General features: G+C 42.9%; 1 protein-coding gene across 2 annotated transcripts in view; it reads left to right on the forward strand.

Annotated features, from left to right (window-relative positions):
* RNGTT (RNA guanylyltransferase and 5'-phosphatase) overlaps window positions 1-18,262 on the forward strand; it is a 723,922-nt gene that overhangs the window by 626,277 nt on the left and 79,383 nt on the right. For both annotated transcript variants that reach the window (XM_030199106.1, XM_030199105.1), the window contains exon 14: window positions 8,292-8,358. In XM_030199106.1, the coding sequence (XP_030054966.1) occupies window positions 8,292-8,358 (67 nt within the window). The remainder of the gene's footprint in view (window positions 1-8,291; window positions 8,359-18,262) is intronic.

The raw sequence follows: 18,262 nt of genomic DNA on the forward strand, positions 1-18,262 counted from the left end.
GGTACAACTATAACTAAAATAAAATAAATATGCAAAGTGGTTTACATAGTATATGCAGGTACATATTTGTACCTGGGGCAATGGAGGGTTAAGTGACTTGTCCAGAGTCAAAAGGAGCTGCAGTGAGAATCATATTTCAGAGAAGGTATTTCAGGGCTCTATGCTCATTTCCTTTATAGAGTCTACCAGCTCTACATGAGCCTCCACTTGAAGAACATGGTGTGCAAAGTGGCAGAGTTAGCAGAGACTCTGACCCCAGAGCAGGCTACACCAGCTAGTACCCAAGCAGAAGAAGTGTTGAGAGCACATGGTTTGGGCAACCTATGATGCTTTTGATATGGTATTCAGAGTTTCCTTCATGGGTATTAGCATATGCAGATCTTGAACTGGCAGTACATAAGTAATGCCACACTGAGAAAGACCAAAGGTCCATCGAGCCCAGCATTCTGTCCACGACAGCGGCCAATCCAGGCCAAGGGCACCTGGCAAGCTTCCCAAACGTACAAACATTCTATACATGTTATTCCTGGAATTGTGGATTTTTCCCAAGTCCATTTAATAGTGGTTTATGGACTTGTCCTTTAGGAAACCGTCTAACCCCTTTTTAAACTCTGCTAAGCTAACCGCCTTCACCACGTTCTCCGGCAATGAATTCCAGAGTTTAATTATGCATTGGGTGAAGAAATATTTTCTCCAATTTGTTTTAAATTTACTACACTGTAGTTTCATCGCATGCCTCCTAGTCCTAGTATTTTTGGAAAGCGTGAGCAGACGCTTCACATCCACCTGTTCCATTCCACTCATTATTTTATATACCTCTATCATGTCTCCCCTCAGCCGTCTCTTCTCCAAGCTGAAAAGCCCTAGCCTCCTTAGTCTTTCTTCATAGGGAAGTCGTCCCATCCCCGCTATCATTTTAGTCTCCCTTCGTTGCACCTTCTCCAATTCTACTATATCTTTCTTGAGATGCGGCGACCAGAATTGAACACAATACTCAAGGTGTGGTCGCACCATGGAGCAATACAACGGCATTATAACATCCTCAGACCTGTTTTCCATACCTTTCCTAATAATGCCCAACATTCTATTCGCTTTCCTAGCCGCAGCAGCACACTGAGCAGAAGGTTTCAGTGTATTATAGGCGACGACACCCAGATCCCTTTCTTAGTCCGTGACTCCTAACGTGGAACCTTGCATGACGTAGCTATAATTCGGGTTCTTTTTTCCCACATGCATCACCTTGCACTTGCTCACATTAAACATCATCTGCCATTTAGCCGCCCAGTCTCCCAGTCTCGTAAGTTCCTCTTGTAATTTTTCACAATCCTGTCGTGAGTTAACTTTGTGTCATCAGCAAATTTAATTACCTCGCTAGTTAATCCCATCTCTAAATCATTTATAAATATATTAAAAAGCAGCAGTCCTAGCACAGACCCAGACCCCTGAGGAACCCCACTAACTACCCTTCTCCATTGTGAATACTGCCCATTTAACCCCACTCTCTGTTTCCTATCCTTCAACCAGTTTTTAATCCACAATAGGACATTTCCTCCTATCCCATGACCCTCCAGTTTCCTCTAGCCTTTCATGAGGTACCTTGTCAAACGCCTTTTGAAAATCCAGATACACAATATCAACCGGCTCCCCTTTGTCCACACGTTTGTTTACTCCTTCAAAGAATTGAAGTAAATTGGTCAGGCAAGATTTCCCCACACAAAAGCCGTGCTGACTTGGTCTCAGTAATCCATGTCCTTGGATGTGCTCTGTAATTTTGTTTTTAATAATATCCTCTACCATTTTTCCCGGCACCGACGTCGAAATTATAGACCGGTGAGTTTGACGTTGATGCCGGATCTCCCCTGGAACCTTTTTTGAAAATTGGCGTTACATTGGCCACCCTCCAATCTTCCTGTACCACGCTCGATTTTAAGGATAAATTGCATATCACTAACAGTAGCTCCACAAGCTCATTTTTCAGTTCTATCAGTACTCTAGGATGAATACCATCCGGTCCAGGAGATTTGCTACTCTTCAGTTTGCTGAACTGCCCCATTACATCCTCCAGGTTTACCGTGAAGTCAGTAAGTTTTCCGACTCGTCCGCTTGAAATACCATTTCCAACACTGGCATCCCACCCAAATTTTCCTCGGTGAAAACCAAAGCAAAGAATTCATTCAATCTCCACGCTACATCTTTGTCTTCCTTGATTGCCCCTTTTACTCCTCGGTCATCCAGCGGCCCAACCGATTCTTTTGCCGGCTTCCTGCTTTTAATATACCGAAAAAAATTTGTACTATGTTTTTTTGCCTCTATTGCTATCTTTTTTTCGTAATACCTCTTGGCCTTCTTTATCTGCGCCTTGCATTTGCTTTGACACTCCTTATGCTTCTTCTTGTTATTTTCAGACGGTTCCTTCTTCCATTTTCTGAAGGCGTTTCTTTTAGCCCTAATAGCTTCCTGCACCTCACTTTTCAACCACGCCGGCTGTCTTTTGTACTTTCGTCAGTTCAAGAGAAACTCACAGATGTCCTTCACCAAGGTGATAATCTTTTTAGTGGCAATGTGGAGGAGGTTACTGACCTCATCAAGAAATATGCTGATACCATAAAGTTGCTGTCTCTTTCCACTCCTGCACCCTTCACATCTCAGATGGATTCAGGTGATAACCAAATGAGTCCCTACTACTACACTAATGGTTAATGCACTGGTCTGAGATCCAGGGGAACTAGGTTTGATCCCCACAGCAGCTCCTTGTGACTCTGGTCAAGTCACTTAACCCTCCATTGCCCCAGGTACAAAATAAGTACTGATATATAACATAAACTGCTTTGAATGTAACTATGGAAAGGTGTTGTATCAAATCGCATCCCCTTTCCTTTTCTTAAAGGCATAGGTTCAATCCTGCACCCCCCCTTCCCCCATTTCAGCAGTCTCAGCTACCCCACTCTCGGCAGCAGCAAACCCGAAAGCCCCAGTGAGCTCCCCAGTCAAAGTAAGGGACGAGCTTTTAAATGGCTACGGGAGAACATAGCCACCATAAAAGTGACCATTCTGGATGGCCTACCAGTAGGAGGAAGGGTAAACATTTTTCAAGCAAGATTACCCACCAAGAGCATCAAAATTCAGCTCTCAGCACCAGGATTTGCAGAAAAATCTATTCTCTTCTATGGGCCCATGCAGTCAAGCTCGTAAGGGGAAGAAGGAAAGGGATTCTATTCCAAGTATTTCTTCATGTCCAAAAATACAGAGGGATTTTGCCCCATATGGGCCATGAAGAAGTACCTGGAAAAGAAAAGTTTAGGATGGTTTCATTGGGCCCCTACTTCCCATGATTCAGGCATACGATTGGCTATGCTCTCTGGACTTAAAGAATGCTTACACTTACATATAGATATATCCCAGTCACAAGTTGCAATTCAGATTTCGAGTAGGGAAGCACTTTTACTAGTATTTCATCCTGCCATTTGGCCTCATGTCCACTCCCATTCTTCACAAAATTCCTCATGGTATTTGCAGCATCACTACACAGATATGGGAGTGCACGTGTTTCCCTACTTAGATGATTGGCTTGTGAAGAGCACATCAAAGGAGGGTGCTCAGGAATTAATGCGGATAACTATTCAGGTGCTGCAGTGTTAGGGCTTCAAAGCTAGAACTAGTTTTGTGAGCCCTTGGACTACTGCCGAGGAGCAGCAGTGGCATGCAAAACCACCCCACACCAGAGGCAAGGCAGAACTCTGACAAACAGTGAGACGTCACCTGCACATGGCCACCTTTCACCAGGAGTTGAGCCCCTGGCTGCAAGTGGCCGGCAGGACTTATAGAACAGGGCAGGAACAGGATCCCAACAAGGCTGCACAGGGACTGAGGGTCAGAGGGGAAAGGAATATACAGGCACAGCAGGGCAAGGAAGGGATAAGCTAAAGTACAAGACTGAAAGCTGCAAGCAGCCACTTAAACAGGGAACAAATACTGACAGAGAGGAGACAGGACTGGAAGCTGCAGAGCAGCCACTAAAAACACAAACAGAGAAGGACTAGACACAAAACTACAACTCAGAGACAAGACTAGAGAACAAGCAACAACCTAAACTACTCACAGACTAACTAGAACAGACAAGAATCTCAGGCAAGAATCAATACAATAAAACCAGACTAGGCAGACAAGCACACAGCACACCGACAAACCTCAGGGCCTTAGGCGATGCAAAGGCAAAACAGAAAGATTTCAGAATGGCTAATAAGCCCAGCAGCAGCTGAGGCTCAGCTGCATTAATCACCAGGCAACTACGGGTGCTGTGCAGATTCAAACAAACAGAGCAAGTCTGGAAGATCCGGACCGGACTGGCCTGAAATCTGGAACGGGTGACAATAACCAGACAGTTCATTGCAGCCACCAGGTGGCGAGAGGAAGGAGAGCACGAAACATGGGCACAACCGTGACATGCAGCTACTAGAGTTTGTCATTAACTACCCAACTTCCATCTCACCCCAGTGCAAAGATTGGAATTCATTGGACCCTGCTAGAAACTGTTCAGGCTAGAGCTTACCTTCCACATTCCAGGGCAGATGCTATGATCAGCATCTCCCGTCACGTTCAGCAGAACCAACAGGTCTCATCTAGGCAGATTTTGAAGTTGTTAGGCCATGTGATCTCCACTGTGCATGTCACACCCATGGCATGCCTCCATTTGCGAGAAGCCCAAAGGACCCTGGCTTCCCAGTGGGGTCAGGCCTTACCAAGGAATCTGGATAGCTTGGAAAGTTTGAGCAAAAATATTTGATTGATCGTTTGAAGTTGCCTTCTGGCGCATTGCCTCCTGTTGCCCAGGCTTTTGATGTCCAGTTACCTCTAAAGTGTTATGTGCCGATAAATAGCATGAGACTCCTCAGATACCCTTAGATATTTTTCAACTTGACTGCCTTTCTGGTTAATTTTGATGTTACTCGAGAATGAACATCACCTTTTTGAGAATGGCGGTATATCAAATATTTCAAAGAAATAACTAAGGAGATCACCCAAACTACCACAATTGCAACTGTTGTTTTTGAGTCTGACTGTGATTTAACTTAAAGATTATTTTTTTAAATAATCAGAAATTGTTTCATAATTTTAAGATTAGGATTTTTCCTGTTAAGGAGGAGTTAAATTTCTGCAGATTGAGATGTTACTCTTTCTTACATTTCCTTGCAAGTATAGTTAAATACAGAAATGTTAAGTATGTGTTTTTGACCCTTCACAGTTATCTGCTTTCCTGAGCGATAAACTTATTAGGTCGTCTTCCATAGCTGGGTCATTTCCTCCTGCTTCTAATGCTGTGAGCTAAATGTTTCGTTTGGTTACTTCTGTTCACCTGATGGAGCATTTTTTAAATTTTGTTGTTCTTGCTGTGATATATGTATATATACATTTTTCTTCTAGTTAGTGTGGTGTCCATTCCCCCATGTATTGAGAACTTTATAAAGTCAGAGATGACTTCCATTGCGTTTTTTTTTGTCAGCTTTTAGGTGCTTTTTGTTTTGTTTGTTTGTTTAAGTATTTTTACTGTATCTGCCTGTATTCCTAAACAAGGATATATGTTCATTAACATAATCTTGAAAATTATAACTTAATAACACGAGTGGAGAAAGCTTGCAGAGCATGTCTCTTGGAATTTGTTCTAACGCTCCTGTGTGTGTATTTATTTACTTATTAAGATTTCTTAGGAAGAAGCTTACCCAAGGTGGTATATAACAAGAGTAAACTGGACATAGACAATAAGCAATTACAGCAGTAAAAAGTATTAAAACAACAGTGCACACTATAACATAGTATGTTATTTCTAATGTCAACGCAACATACATTATTAAAACTTTTTAATAAACAGCACAGGAGACTAAGCAGAGGTGGAACATATAGACAGATAAGACAGAGAAACAAGAAATTAGCTAGAAGAAAAATTGCACATATATGGGTATATTTGTCTGTTTTCTTTGGGATGTGCGTTTGTTTCTGTCTGTAGATGTTTCTGTTTGCATCGCTGTGTTTTGTTTGCATGTGTATGTGGGTGTGTGTATTTTTATGTGTGTCTATATATGTGGCATTAACTATAATGAAAATCAGGGACCAGTTTCCAATAAGGAAAATCCAATACATATAGACGCTTGGAAACTCAGGATAAAGTAAGCTACTTCACTAGTGCGTCAGGTGGAAGAACCTCAAGAAGCTCCTTTTCCCATTGGTAGAATGGGTAAAAGGGCTAGGGCTTCTTCATCATCATCGGAAAAAAAACCTCCTGGGAATCTTAACTTCAAAACATCAGAAAATATGTGTGTATATAAACTCACAACTTAAAAGAAAATGTAGATGTTTGAAAAAATCAAGAAGGTACTACAACAACAAAACTCTTCTCAGGGGCTCCTCCGCTATTAGGACCGTGCGCATGCGTGGGTACATACATTGGCTCTGTGTTTATCTGACTGGGGAAAGAGAGAAAAGGGAAGAAGTCTGAAAGGAACAATTCCCTATCTACTACATATATTTCACTGTATCAAAGTTTCCTTTAGAAATGCACAGAATTTTTTTTGGGGGGGGAGGGGAGCCCCTTCCATGTCAGATAAGCTCCTATTCTTTTAAATTTTCAGAGTTATTTTGCCCCCAGACAGATGCATAGACAGGCAGACATTCTTGACCTTTTATGTATAACTAGTAAAAGAGGCCCATTTCTGAGCAAATGAAACGGGCGCTAGCAAGGTTTTTGTCGGCAACACCCCCCCCCCCCCCCCCCCGCCAACCCCTTCATTGTTGTGGCATTGCTCCGCCCGCAACGTCATGACGTTTGACGCGAGGGCGGGGCCCGTAGCGATTTCCCACCCCCCCGCCTCCCTCCCTCCCTGCCAACCCCTTCTTGTTCTGCCATTGCTCCGCCCTCGAGGGCGGGGCCCGTAGCAATTTTCCACCCACCCCGCCTCCCTCCCTGCCAACCCCTTCGTTGTTCTGCCATGGCTCCGCCCTCGAGGGCGAGGCCCGGAGCGATTTTGGTGGCTTCACCACCACGAACCTTCGAACCTTTTTGAGGGAAGTCAGGGCTTGGCTTCACTGACGTCACTGTCTTCAGAACGTTGAGGGTGAGTTTTATATATATAGATTTCTTTCCAACATCCAGTGGATTGGAAAGAATTTTTAAAAAGCAGTGTATTATTGTTGACTTGGGATGCACAATATTTTCCTGTGACTAAACGCTCCTCCTGCTCTGAGACAAGGAGATGTTCTACCACCCTGTTCTCTGACTCTCTGACTGACATGAAACCTCTCTTCCACCTCATAGCAAAATCTGGAGGTTGAGATTCATTTATAAAGGGCTCAGATACCTAGTTTGGATTCCCTTGGTATGTCATCCAATAAGTGGCATTTGTTTATTCCATGCAGTTAAATGTCACATTGTGTCTTTTGACTCAGTATTTATATGTTATTGTTGCAGGGGCGTAGCCAGACAATAGATTTTGGGTGGGTGGGCACTAAGTGTTCTCTCCCCCCACTACCAAAAAAATTACCTCAGCTGGTGGAAAAAACGCTTCTTTCCACCTTGGCAATCTGCAGCAGGCATGCGCTGAAAACTGAGCAGGTGCTGGTAACGTGGAGAGTAGTGTTTTCGTTACCATCAGGGGAAGTTTTCAGCTGGCAGAGCTTGGGATCCCCACCAGCTACCGCTAAACGTGTGCTACTGTTAGGTGGGTCTGAGCCCTAAGTGGGTTGGCCCCGGCCCACCCAGGCCCACCTGTGGCTACACCACTGTATTGTTGTTTGTTAAAGGCATTGGGAGGGAGGCCCGGTCTTGTCATGGTTGCACCATGGTAGCTGGAATTATAGGATCAGCATAAGAATTATCCAAGCTATCAAGACCCGAACAGGTCACATCCAAGCAGGGGATCTATGTCATCTTGAAAGCTCATATATTTCATCATATTGTGCAGCTGTTTTACTGAACCAAAATAAAAGTTGCCTAAATTTGCTGAGGAATCTGGATAAACTCCAAAACATGAACATCTACAGACTGCTGAGAAAAAGAAAAGGACTTTGGTTTTGTTACTGTAAAATCAACTCACCTTAGTAATGTCTGTTTCACAATTCGGAAATGCATTGTTTTGCCTTTTTCCTTTGTTAATGTATTTAATAGTGTTGTTAAAATGATGATACCGTACAGTTTCCCTATTAGTATTATTGTCGCATGATACCTGATCATAGTGTGCTCTTTATAACGTTAACTGTTGTATTACAACTACCTTTCTAAAGTACTTGTGCTTTTCTTTTAGGCTGCTTACTCAAAACGTTGGACTTCTTTATGTTGGAAGTTATGAAAGACCCTTTGCACAAACCAAGGTATGGCTGCCTTATCAGAACAGCAGCTAAATAGTTTAACTTGCTACATCTGGTTGCTGATACGTAGTCGATTATTACTTGATAGCGCTGTACACTTTAATGCAATGAAAATGTGGAATATAAATCTTCAGTGGCGGGGGGGGGGGCTGCTACCCGGGGCAGTTTGCCATTGCACCCCCCCCCCCCCCCCCGACGACCAGCTCCCGCACCCTACCTTTAAAAAGAATATCGGGAGTCGCGCCTGCCCTGCACGTACAAGAAATGTGGACCGTCGGCTCTTCTCCCTCGCTGTCTGTCCCGCCCTTGCGGAAATAGGAAGTTGCGTCAGCGGAGGGCGGGACAGACAGAGCGAGCGAGAAGAGCCGATGGTCCACATTTCTTGTACGTGCAGGACAGGCGCGACGCCCAATATTCTTTTTAAAGATGGGGGGGGTATTGATTCACCGAGGGGGGGAAGCTGGCAGGGAGCACCCCCCCCCCCCCCACACCGAGCTGACACCCGGGGCAGACCGCCCCTCCCGCACCCCCCCCCCTTGCTACGCCACTGTAAATCTGAAATTTACAGAAACTGAATTCAGCTGAACAAGGGCTTCCAGGTTTCGCTCCTACAGCACGGGCAGACTTCATAATCTAGCAATCTGCAGTCAGAGTACATAGTAAGTTCTAATTCTTCAGCAGTGGAAGACAACTTTTTAGAGTGGAAAGCCAGTGCATAATGTACCCCCTATCATTTTTTGCACGCTTGCTGTACCTTGAGAATGGATTTGCCCATTAAATTGTGTAGTAAATTTTAAGGGGGGGGAGCGTTCACTCTCGCATACATAACTTACACACTCAAGAAGACAGATACGATATACACACATTAGCTAAATTCATTGTTCATTTTCTATCCTAAAATGTGCTGTCTAGATGAACTATCATATTGGCATCCTATTTGGATAGAAAAGAGCCATTGTGATTATTACTATCATTGTGATTTATGTTGCTCAAGATTAAGTTCTGCTTCTGTTTTAATTATCAGGTAATTGAAATTTGTAGCCGGTTGATTTGCTTCATTTCTTAGAATTCCCCTTCCTTTGCTGGAAGATGGCCTTTGTGGCTTTGAATTATGTTATAAGGTTATTGTAGAAAAAATCTGCTCATCTGAAGAAACTCAGTTTTTAAAAGGACTTATACTTTTAGGTGGCGATTCTAAAAGTGGGCACCTCTTTTAGGTGTGCCGATACAGCACGGGCAGCTCCTGCTCTATAATGTCATCTGGGCAGTTTGATTCTATTAGAGAATAGTAGGGCAGTGCTTCTCAACCCAGTCCTTGGGGGGAGGGGGACAGCCAGTCAGGTTTTCCGGATATCTACAATGAATATGCATAAGATAGATTTGCATACCAAGGAGGCAGATCTATCTTATACATAATCAATGTGGTTATCCTGAAAACCAGGCTGGCTGGGTATGTCCCAAGGGCTGGGTTGAGAACCACTGAGCTTATGGTAAGTCGACATCAACGCACCTAATGTTTACCCACTCACAGTTAAACCAGTCATAGATCTGATATAACTATTGACATGTAACTGCATCAAGGGCACGTGTAACCTTTCCGACCCCAGCAGTTAAGGGCACTCGTATAGAACTACATTTATCACTCTTATGCATGTAAGGGCTATTTTTCCCTGTATTTACATGCACAAGGGGTGCGTAAATGCAGGCCCATATTTATAAGATTGCCCTTTTAATAGCTGCCACTAAATATATAAATCCACTATCCTTGGATTTTTAGCAGCACTATCTGGATACTGCTTCCGAAAATCTCTCTAACTGCCATGCAAAATATGGATAATTCCAGGGCATAGCAAAGGCTACTCTCTGTATGGCTAACTGGTTTAATTTAGGCAAGAAGAAAGGCTGTCGGAAATTAAGGGCCCTGTTTAGAAAGGCGCGCTAGCGTTTTTAGCGCACGCTAACCTTGTAGATGCCCATAACATTCCTATTTGCATCTATACAGTTAATGCACACTAAAAACTCTAGCTTGCCTTTGTAAACAGGGTCCTAAGCCACATAGCTTTATGTATAGTAGGAGAATATCACTGCTATACATACAGCTACCAGCAATAAACATATTATGCCTATGTTTAACACCAACAACTATCTGTGACACGTATATTATGATCACCACCTAGGCAGATGTAAAAATTAAAAAAAGAAAATAATAAGCAGAAATGTTAGGTCAATTTTCAATCTAGTCAATAGAATTAATTTGCTTTACAGATAAAATATATAGGTGCTTATGTACTAAGCTGTATTAAATGTGGCAATTAACACCGTCTAACATTTCATGCAGCACCATAACAGTTAATGTGAGGCAATTGCCACATTAACAGCTAATGTGAAAAGGGGTGGCGAATGAGCCAGAGCTGCCCCTTACAGTTAATGCAGAGGTAGTTAAATGTTAACCAGAAGATAATGTGCCACAGCTAATGCCACCTTAATTAGCATAGCTAATTGTCATGTTATCTGCAATGCAATTTAATGGTGACGAAGTTGAATCTGCAGACAAAAATCTCCACATGGTTTCAACCGAAGCCAAAACTTGACATAGGTGGATGACAGGGGGCACAGGAGGGTCGCTGGACATGGGTGGATGGCAGGGGAGGGCATAGGGGGCAGGGGGGTTGCTGGACATGGATGGCAGGGGGGACAGGAGGGTCACTGGACATGGGTGGATGGCAGGGGAGGGCAGGGGGCACAGGAGGGTCGCTGGACATGGGTGGATGGCAGGGGAGGGCATAGGGGACGGGGGGGTTGCTGGACATGGATGGCAGGGGGGACAGGAGGGTCGCTGGACATGGGTGGATGGCAGGGGAGGGGGTTTCTGGACATAGTTGGATGGCAGAGGAGGGTAGGGGGCACAGGAGGGTCGCTGGACATGGGTGGATGGAGGGGAGGGGGTCTCTGGACATAGGTGTATGGCAGGGGAGGGCAGAGGGGACAGGGGGGGTTGCTGGACATAGATGGATGGCAGGGGGGACAGGAGGGTCGCTGGACATGGGTGGATGGAGGAGAGAGAAGAAATGCTGGACATGGATGGAGGCGAGGGAAGAGTGAGGAAGGAGATGAGGTGAGAGAAAAGGAAGAGAGGAGAAAAAGTGCACATTGATATAGAAAATAGGCAGAAGCTGGATCCACTGGACAGTCAAGTCTGCGGAGGACCCAGCTTTTACTTACAGATGTAGGGCAAGAAATGAAGAAGAAAGGCGGAAAGTAAAGAAATAAATGGAAAGGAAGCTCTGGAAACGGAGTTAAGAGGACAGATAGCAGCACAATCGGATACTGAGCCAGCATGATCAGAAAAACAAAGTCACCAGACAACAAAGGTAGAAAAAAATATTTTATTCAGGATTTATTAATTGGAATATGTTAGTTTTTGGAAATGTGCATCTGTGATATTTTTCATGTAAGTTTTAATTTTTGTAGTATTGCTACATGCTGAGTCTGACTTCTTGAGGTAACTTTCCAGTTCAGTATTTTGCCTTCATGTGTTTTTCAGGTGTGATCAAGGAAGGTGCAGTATTCTGCTAGCGTATAGTTTGCAGCCCTTTTTGTTTGTTTTTTTTTCACTAGGTTGTGCACTGGTGTTTTAGAGCCCGGTGTAATTACAGTTTTTTTTTTTTTTTGTTACATTTTTGTACCCCGCGCTTTCCCACTCATGGCAAGCTCAATGCGGCTTACCTTTCCACGCCACGCATAAGGTTGTAGCTCATCCTGTCCTTGGAATTAGTGCTGTTTATGGTTTGTTAAGGTTATGAGTGTGTTTTTGCACACGTTTGTGTATAGTGTTTTGCAGTGGAGAGATTGTGTGTTGGCCTTACTAAGGTGGCACCAAACATCGGAAAGGGTGTAGAGCCTAAATCATGACACACTATCTCTAAAAGGGTGTTTTGTGGCTCTACATGAGAATTGTGATATTATGATCCCTTGCTAGCTTCATATTGTTGATAATCTGCATTTTCCGTATGGCTGGTATATTGGTGTATAAGGTATTAATTGTGACTTTTTTTTTAACTTATTTTTTTTCTGTGTGTTGTCAGACAATTATGGATGACAGAGTCGGAGTCTTCTTGAGTCAGAGAGTTGTGGTATATATTTTAAAACAATTTTAATACCTTGGTGGTCTATATGTTTTTATATTGTACATTATATTTTACATATCACTTTATTTTATTGTATATCTTTTCATTTCATTTTTATTTTATTGCATATATGGGTTACAGAGTAATAGGGGAATTTGAAAGTACTGAATCTTTTCTTAATATTTTTCCTTTATTCTCCTTTGTTATGAGAATTGGAACTACTAATTGTAGTGGACTTGAACTGAATAATTTCTGGGGAGGGGAGGTTTCATGATAGCATTGTGCTTATTATTTCAATCAGTTTTTTGTACAAGTTTAGCTTCATTTGTCTTTATTTGAAATTTCATAAATAAAATGTTCTAAAAATGGAATAATCTTATCAATGGGGTGGAGCTAGGGTGGGGGTGGGGCTAAGGTGGGGTGGGGCTAGGATGGGGCCCCACCAAATTGGTCTGCATAGGGCCCCGCACTTGCTAAGACCGGCCCTGACAGCACCCCAACTGATTTTATGGATTAAGGGATGGGTTAGTATCTCTGGGTATCTTAATAGGTTTCATTGGCTTCCTATAAAAGCTTGCACTACTGTCAAAATTTACCTGTACTGTTTTTCATATATTACATACAGATTCACTGGATTTATTAATTCAACTTTTATCACAATCATCATTTTCTTCCCCTCAGGTTCATGGCACACTTTTATTACAATATCCTACTGTTAAAGGGCTACGATATAAGCGTCAACTCGACTCTGTGTTCTCCTTTCATGACATTTCTATATGGAATGATTTACCTCAATGTATCAGAACTGAGTCAAATTATTTACAAATTCAAAAGAAATTGAAAGCCGCCTTATTTGACAAGCTCTGAGAGGTTTTTTTTTACTTACAGATAATTTTATTCTGATGTAATTTTTATAATTTTATTGTGTATTTGCAGTCATATTATAATCAATGTAGTTCTCCATATGTAATATCTGGGCTTCTTATACATAATAAGATAGTAGATGACGGCAGATAAAGACCTGTATGGTTCATCCAATCTGTCTAACAAGATAAACACATAGTATAAGGTATGACATGAACCATCTAGAACATCCAGTTAGGATTTGTGTAGTAAGTAAGTTCCGTACTAGATTAGATTTTGAGATTGGAGCTGTCATGGGCAGGAGCAACTGGGGATTGCTCCTGCCCCAACTTCACCACCAGGGACTGTAAGGTAGGCCCTGGGGGGGGGGGGGCTATGGGTGGATCCAAGGTGGAGGGAGGGAGTAGGGGATGTTCTATTCAGAGGTGATAGAGAGGGGAGTCAAGCTGATCCTGGAGAGGAGGGAGGGAGTGGGTGGACCCTGCTCCTGTTCAGGACAGGGGAGTGCTATGAGGACACAGTACTAAGTTTTGTTTTCAGCTGAAAATGCACTGGCATTTTTGGCAAAAACCAAAACATGGTCAAATACCAATTTTTGGCTGGTTTTGACACTGAAACTGAAATTTAGGTGGCCTCTAGTACAATTAATGTATAGTGAAAAAAACCCTTTTTTTCTGTGTAAACTATGTAGGAAAGTGCTGGGAGCATTCCCTACAGTGAATGCAGAGTTTTTACCGTTACATACATTAATTGTGACAATTAGTTTATTAAAATTAGATATACCGCTTAGCTAGTAACTGCCAAACCTTAACTGCAGTTTGGTAAATATGGCCCCTTTTATTCTAGACAGATAAGGCATCTTCTTATCGAATTTGCAAATTAATGGATGAAAGGGTGAAAACCCAAATCAGAGTCTTTCAGCATTATTAGCACTGTGCCTCCTTGTGCCCCTAGGCAATTTGTACCTCTGATGGGATATATCATCCTGTTACGAACATATAAAAAGTGATGCTGAGTCAGACTGAGGTTCATCAAGCCCAGCATTATGTCTCCAACAGTGGCCAGTCCAGGTCACAACTACCCAGCAGATCATAAAAAGTAGATCTATTTCCCATAGTTAATTTCCATGTTTTGGTTTAGGGCTGTAAAAGACTTAGATAAATGTTTAAATTCTTGAAAGTGCTGTTTGCTACTGAGGCAGTGATAACATCTCTATGTGTAAAGAAGAAATTGTTATTGCATGCATTTTTTATGATGATCATTCTTACCTTCATTCCAGTCATTTAGAAGGTAATTTTATAACAGGTCACCTATGTGTGAAGGCCACATAGGCACTAATTCTAGCCTATTTTAACAAGACGCATAGGAGCTCATTTTCAAAGCAGATGGCCATCTTAAAATGGCCAAAAAAAAAAAGTCCATCTGACAAAAATGTCTAAATCGCAATTTTTGAAAGGGCAGAATTTTCCACTGAGTTCGTCCAAATAGCAAGAGAGCATGTTGGAGGCTTGTTTTGTACAGGACTAGGGCGGGCCCATTGTTAGGATGTCTTTCCAGAGATAAGTCAAAAAAGAAGGGTATATCTTTTTAGACTTTTTTCAATCACCTCCAAGTAACAAGGTGCTCTGATTGACCAGCTGACCACTGGAGTGGAGGAGTAGCCTAGTGGTTAGTGCAGTGGACTTTGATCCTGGGGAACTGAGTTAGATTCCCACTGCAGCTCTTTGTGACTCTGGCCAAGTCACTTAACCCTCCATTGACCCTGGTACATGAATGTAGTTGCAAAAACCTCAGAAAGGTGGTATATCAAGTCCCAATTCCCTTTCCCTTCCCTATAATCCCCTGCTTTATGCTGTCCCCCTCCCATATTCTTAAGAAGTGAAGCAAAGAGGATACCAGATGCTATGGCAGCATCAGGTATTATGGGGATACCCAACAGAGCAGCAAGCAGTTCTTTTGCGTAGCCTAGTAGTCAGTGCAGTAGACTATGAACAAGGGATCCAGGTCCAAATCCCATTCTACCTAGTACATTTATAGTGGAAATTGTGAACTCTCCAAATACAGCAAACTACCTACTGTATCTACGTATAGGAGATACCTGCAGGCTTGAAGGAGGACAATGAATGGGACACTGTGTTACCAGGGTACAAATTATATCACAGTGATAGAGTGGATCAAATTGGAGAGGGGGTGCACTACAGTAGCAGACTTGGTGGAGCTGAGGGAGACAGAGAGGTACATAGAGGAGACCTACAGGGATGTTGTAGAGAAGTCCCACCTCCAGTCTGGTAGCCCCTGTGCTACCTTGGAGGAGGGAGGTTTCCTAGAAGGAGAGCATCACCCTGGTGAAGTAGGACGTACTCCCATAGCCAGGACCTGCCCACCAGGGGATGTACTGTCCTTTCGCACCGAGGATATGTCTCCAAGTGCTGCCCAGGAGGGAAGGGTTAGGACAGCTGTTGTAGTTGGTGATTCGATCATTAGGCATATAGATAGTTGGGTTGCCTGGTGGACGTGAGGATCACCTGGTGACTTGCCTACCTGGTGCGGTGGCGGACCTCACGCGTCACCTAGATAGGATTTTAGATAATGCTGGGGAAGAGCCGGCTGTCATGGTACATGGGTACCAATGACATAGGAAAATGTGGGAGACAGGTTCTGGAAGCCAAATTTAGGCTCTTAGATAGAAAGCTCAAGTCCAGAACCTCTAGGGTAGCATTTTCTGAAGTCTACCCATTCCACGCGCAGGGCCCAAGAGATAACCAGAGCTCCAGAGTCTCAATGCGTGGATGAGATGATGGTGCAGGGAGGAGGGTTTTAGATTTGTTAGGAACTTTGCAACATTCTGTGGAAGGGGGAACCTATTCTGAAAGGATGTGCTCCACCTTAACCAGGGTGGGACCAGGCTGCTGGCATTAGCATTTAAAAAGGAGATAGAGCAGCTTTTAAACTAGAAACTGGGGGAAGGCCAACAATCGCTTAAAAGTGCATGGTTCGGGATCAGGTATTTTTCAAAGATATCACGAAAACAGGGAAGATAGGGTATCCCGATAGTGAGGTTTCAAAAGAGACCGTAGTAGATCAAGTGTCCTTAAATAAAAATCAGACAAAAGATTGCACTTTAATACAGTCAAGTACTGAGCATGATGTAAATTGGAACAGCAAACATAGTTTGAAATGTCTATATGCGAATGCCAAAAGCCCTAAGAAATAAGATGGGAGAGTTAGAATATATTTCACTAAATGAAAAATTAGATATAATAGGCATTTCTGAGACCTGGTGGAAGAAGGATAACCATTGGGACACTGTCATACCGGGGTACAAATTATATCGTAGTGATAGGGTGGATCGAATTGGTGGAAGGGTAGCATTGTATATTAAGGAGAGCCTTGAATCAAATAGATTGAAAAGATTGAAACATCTGCAGGAAACAAAACACAACTTGGAATCACTATAGATTGAAATTCCACGTGTAAAGGGGAAAAGGATAGTGATAGGAGTGTACTACCGTCCGCCTGGCCAGGATGAACAGACGGATGCAGAAACGTTAAAGGAAATTAGGGATGCAAACAAACTGGGCAACACAATAATAATGGGTGATTTCAATTACCCCGATATTGACAGGGTAAATGTAACATCAGGCACGCTAGGGAGGTAAAATTCATTGACAAAATCAAGGACTGCTTTATGGAGCAGCTGGTACAGGAGCTGACGAGAGAAGGAAAAGTTCTTGACCTAGTCCTTACTGGAGCGCATGATCTGGTGCGGGAGGTAATGGTGCTGGGGCCACTTGATAACAGTGATCATAATTTGATTGGATTTGAAATCAGCTTTGGAGTACGTATACATAGGAAATCAAATACGTTAGCGTTTAAAAAAGGAGACTATGATAAAATGAGAAGAACGGTGAAAAAAAACCCAAAGAATCGACTTTGAGGGTCAAAATTTAACATCAGGCGTGGATGCTGTTCAAAAACACCATCCTGGAAGCCCAGGCCAAATATATTCCGCGTATTAAAAAAAGGAGGACGGAAGTCCAAACGACAGCCGGCATGGTTAAAAAGTGAGGTGAAGGAAGCTATTAGAGCTAAAAGAAAATCCTTCAGAAAATGGAAGAAGGAACCGACTGAAAATAATAAGAAACAGCATAAGGAATGTCAAGCCAAATGCAAAGCGCTGATAAGTAAGGCTAAGAGGGACTTCGAGAAAAAGATTGCGTTGGAGGCAAAAACACATAGTAAAAAAGTTTTTTAGGTATATTAAAAGCAGGAAGCCGACAAAAGAATCGGTTGGACCGCTAGATGACCGAGGAGTAAGAAACTGTCCTAGGCACTCTCCTGGCCAAACTCAAACAGGAAATAGCCATAGGTAAAAGCATACTTCTCCTTCAATTCAACATGTCGAGCGCATTCGATATGGTAAGGCCTAGTGGTTAGGGTGGCGGACTTTGGTCCTGAGGAACTGAGTTTGATTCCCACTTCAGGCACAGGCAGCTCCTTGTGACTTTGGGCAAGTCACTTAACCCTCCATTGCCCCATATAAGCCGCATTGAGCCTGCCATGAGTGGGAAAGCGCGGGGTACAAATGTAATAAAAATAAAACAAAATAAAAGGGGCGATAAGTAGAAAGATTAAATGAATTTTTTGCTTCGGTCTTCACCGAGAAAGATTTCTGTGAGATACCAGTACCAGAAATGGTATTCGAAGCTGATGAGTCGGAGAAACTGAATGAATTCTCTATAAACCTGAAGGATGTAATGGGGCAGTTCTACAAATTGAAGAGTAGCAAATCTCCGGACTGGATGGTATTCATCCCAGAGTACTGATAGAACTGAAAAATGAACTTGTGGAGCTATTGTTAGTAATATGTAATTTATCCTTAAAATGGAGCGTGGTACCGGAAGATTGGAGGATGG

Source organism: Microcaecilia unicolor, chromosome 3 (genome assembly GCF_901765095.1).
Source record: "Microcaecilia unicolor chromosome 3, aMicUni1.1, whole genome shotgun sequence".
Classification (NCBI taxonomy): Eukaryota; Metazoa; Chordata; class Amphibia; order Gymnophiona; family Siphonopidae; genus Microcaecilia; species Microcaecilia unicolor.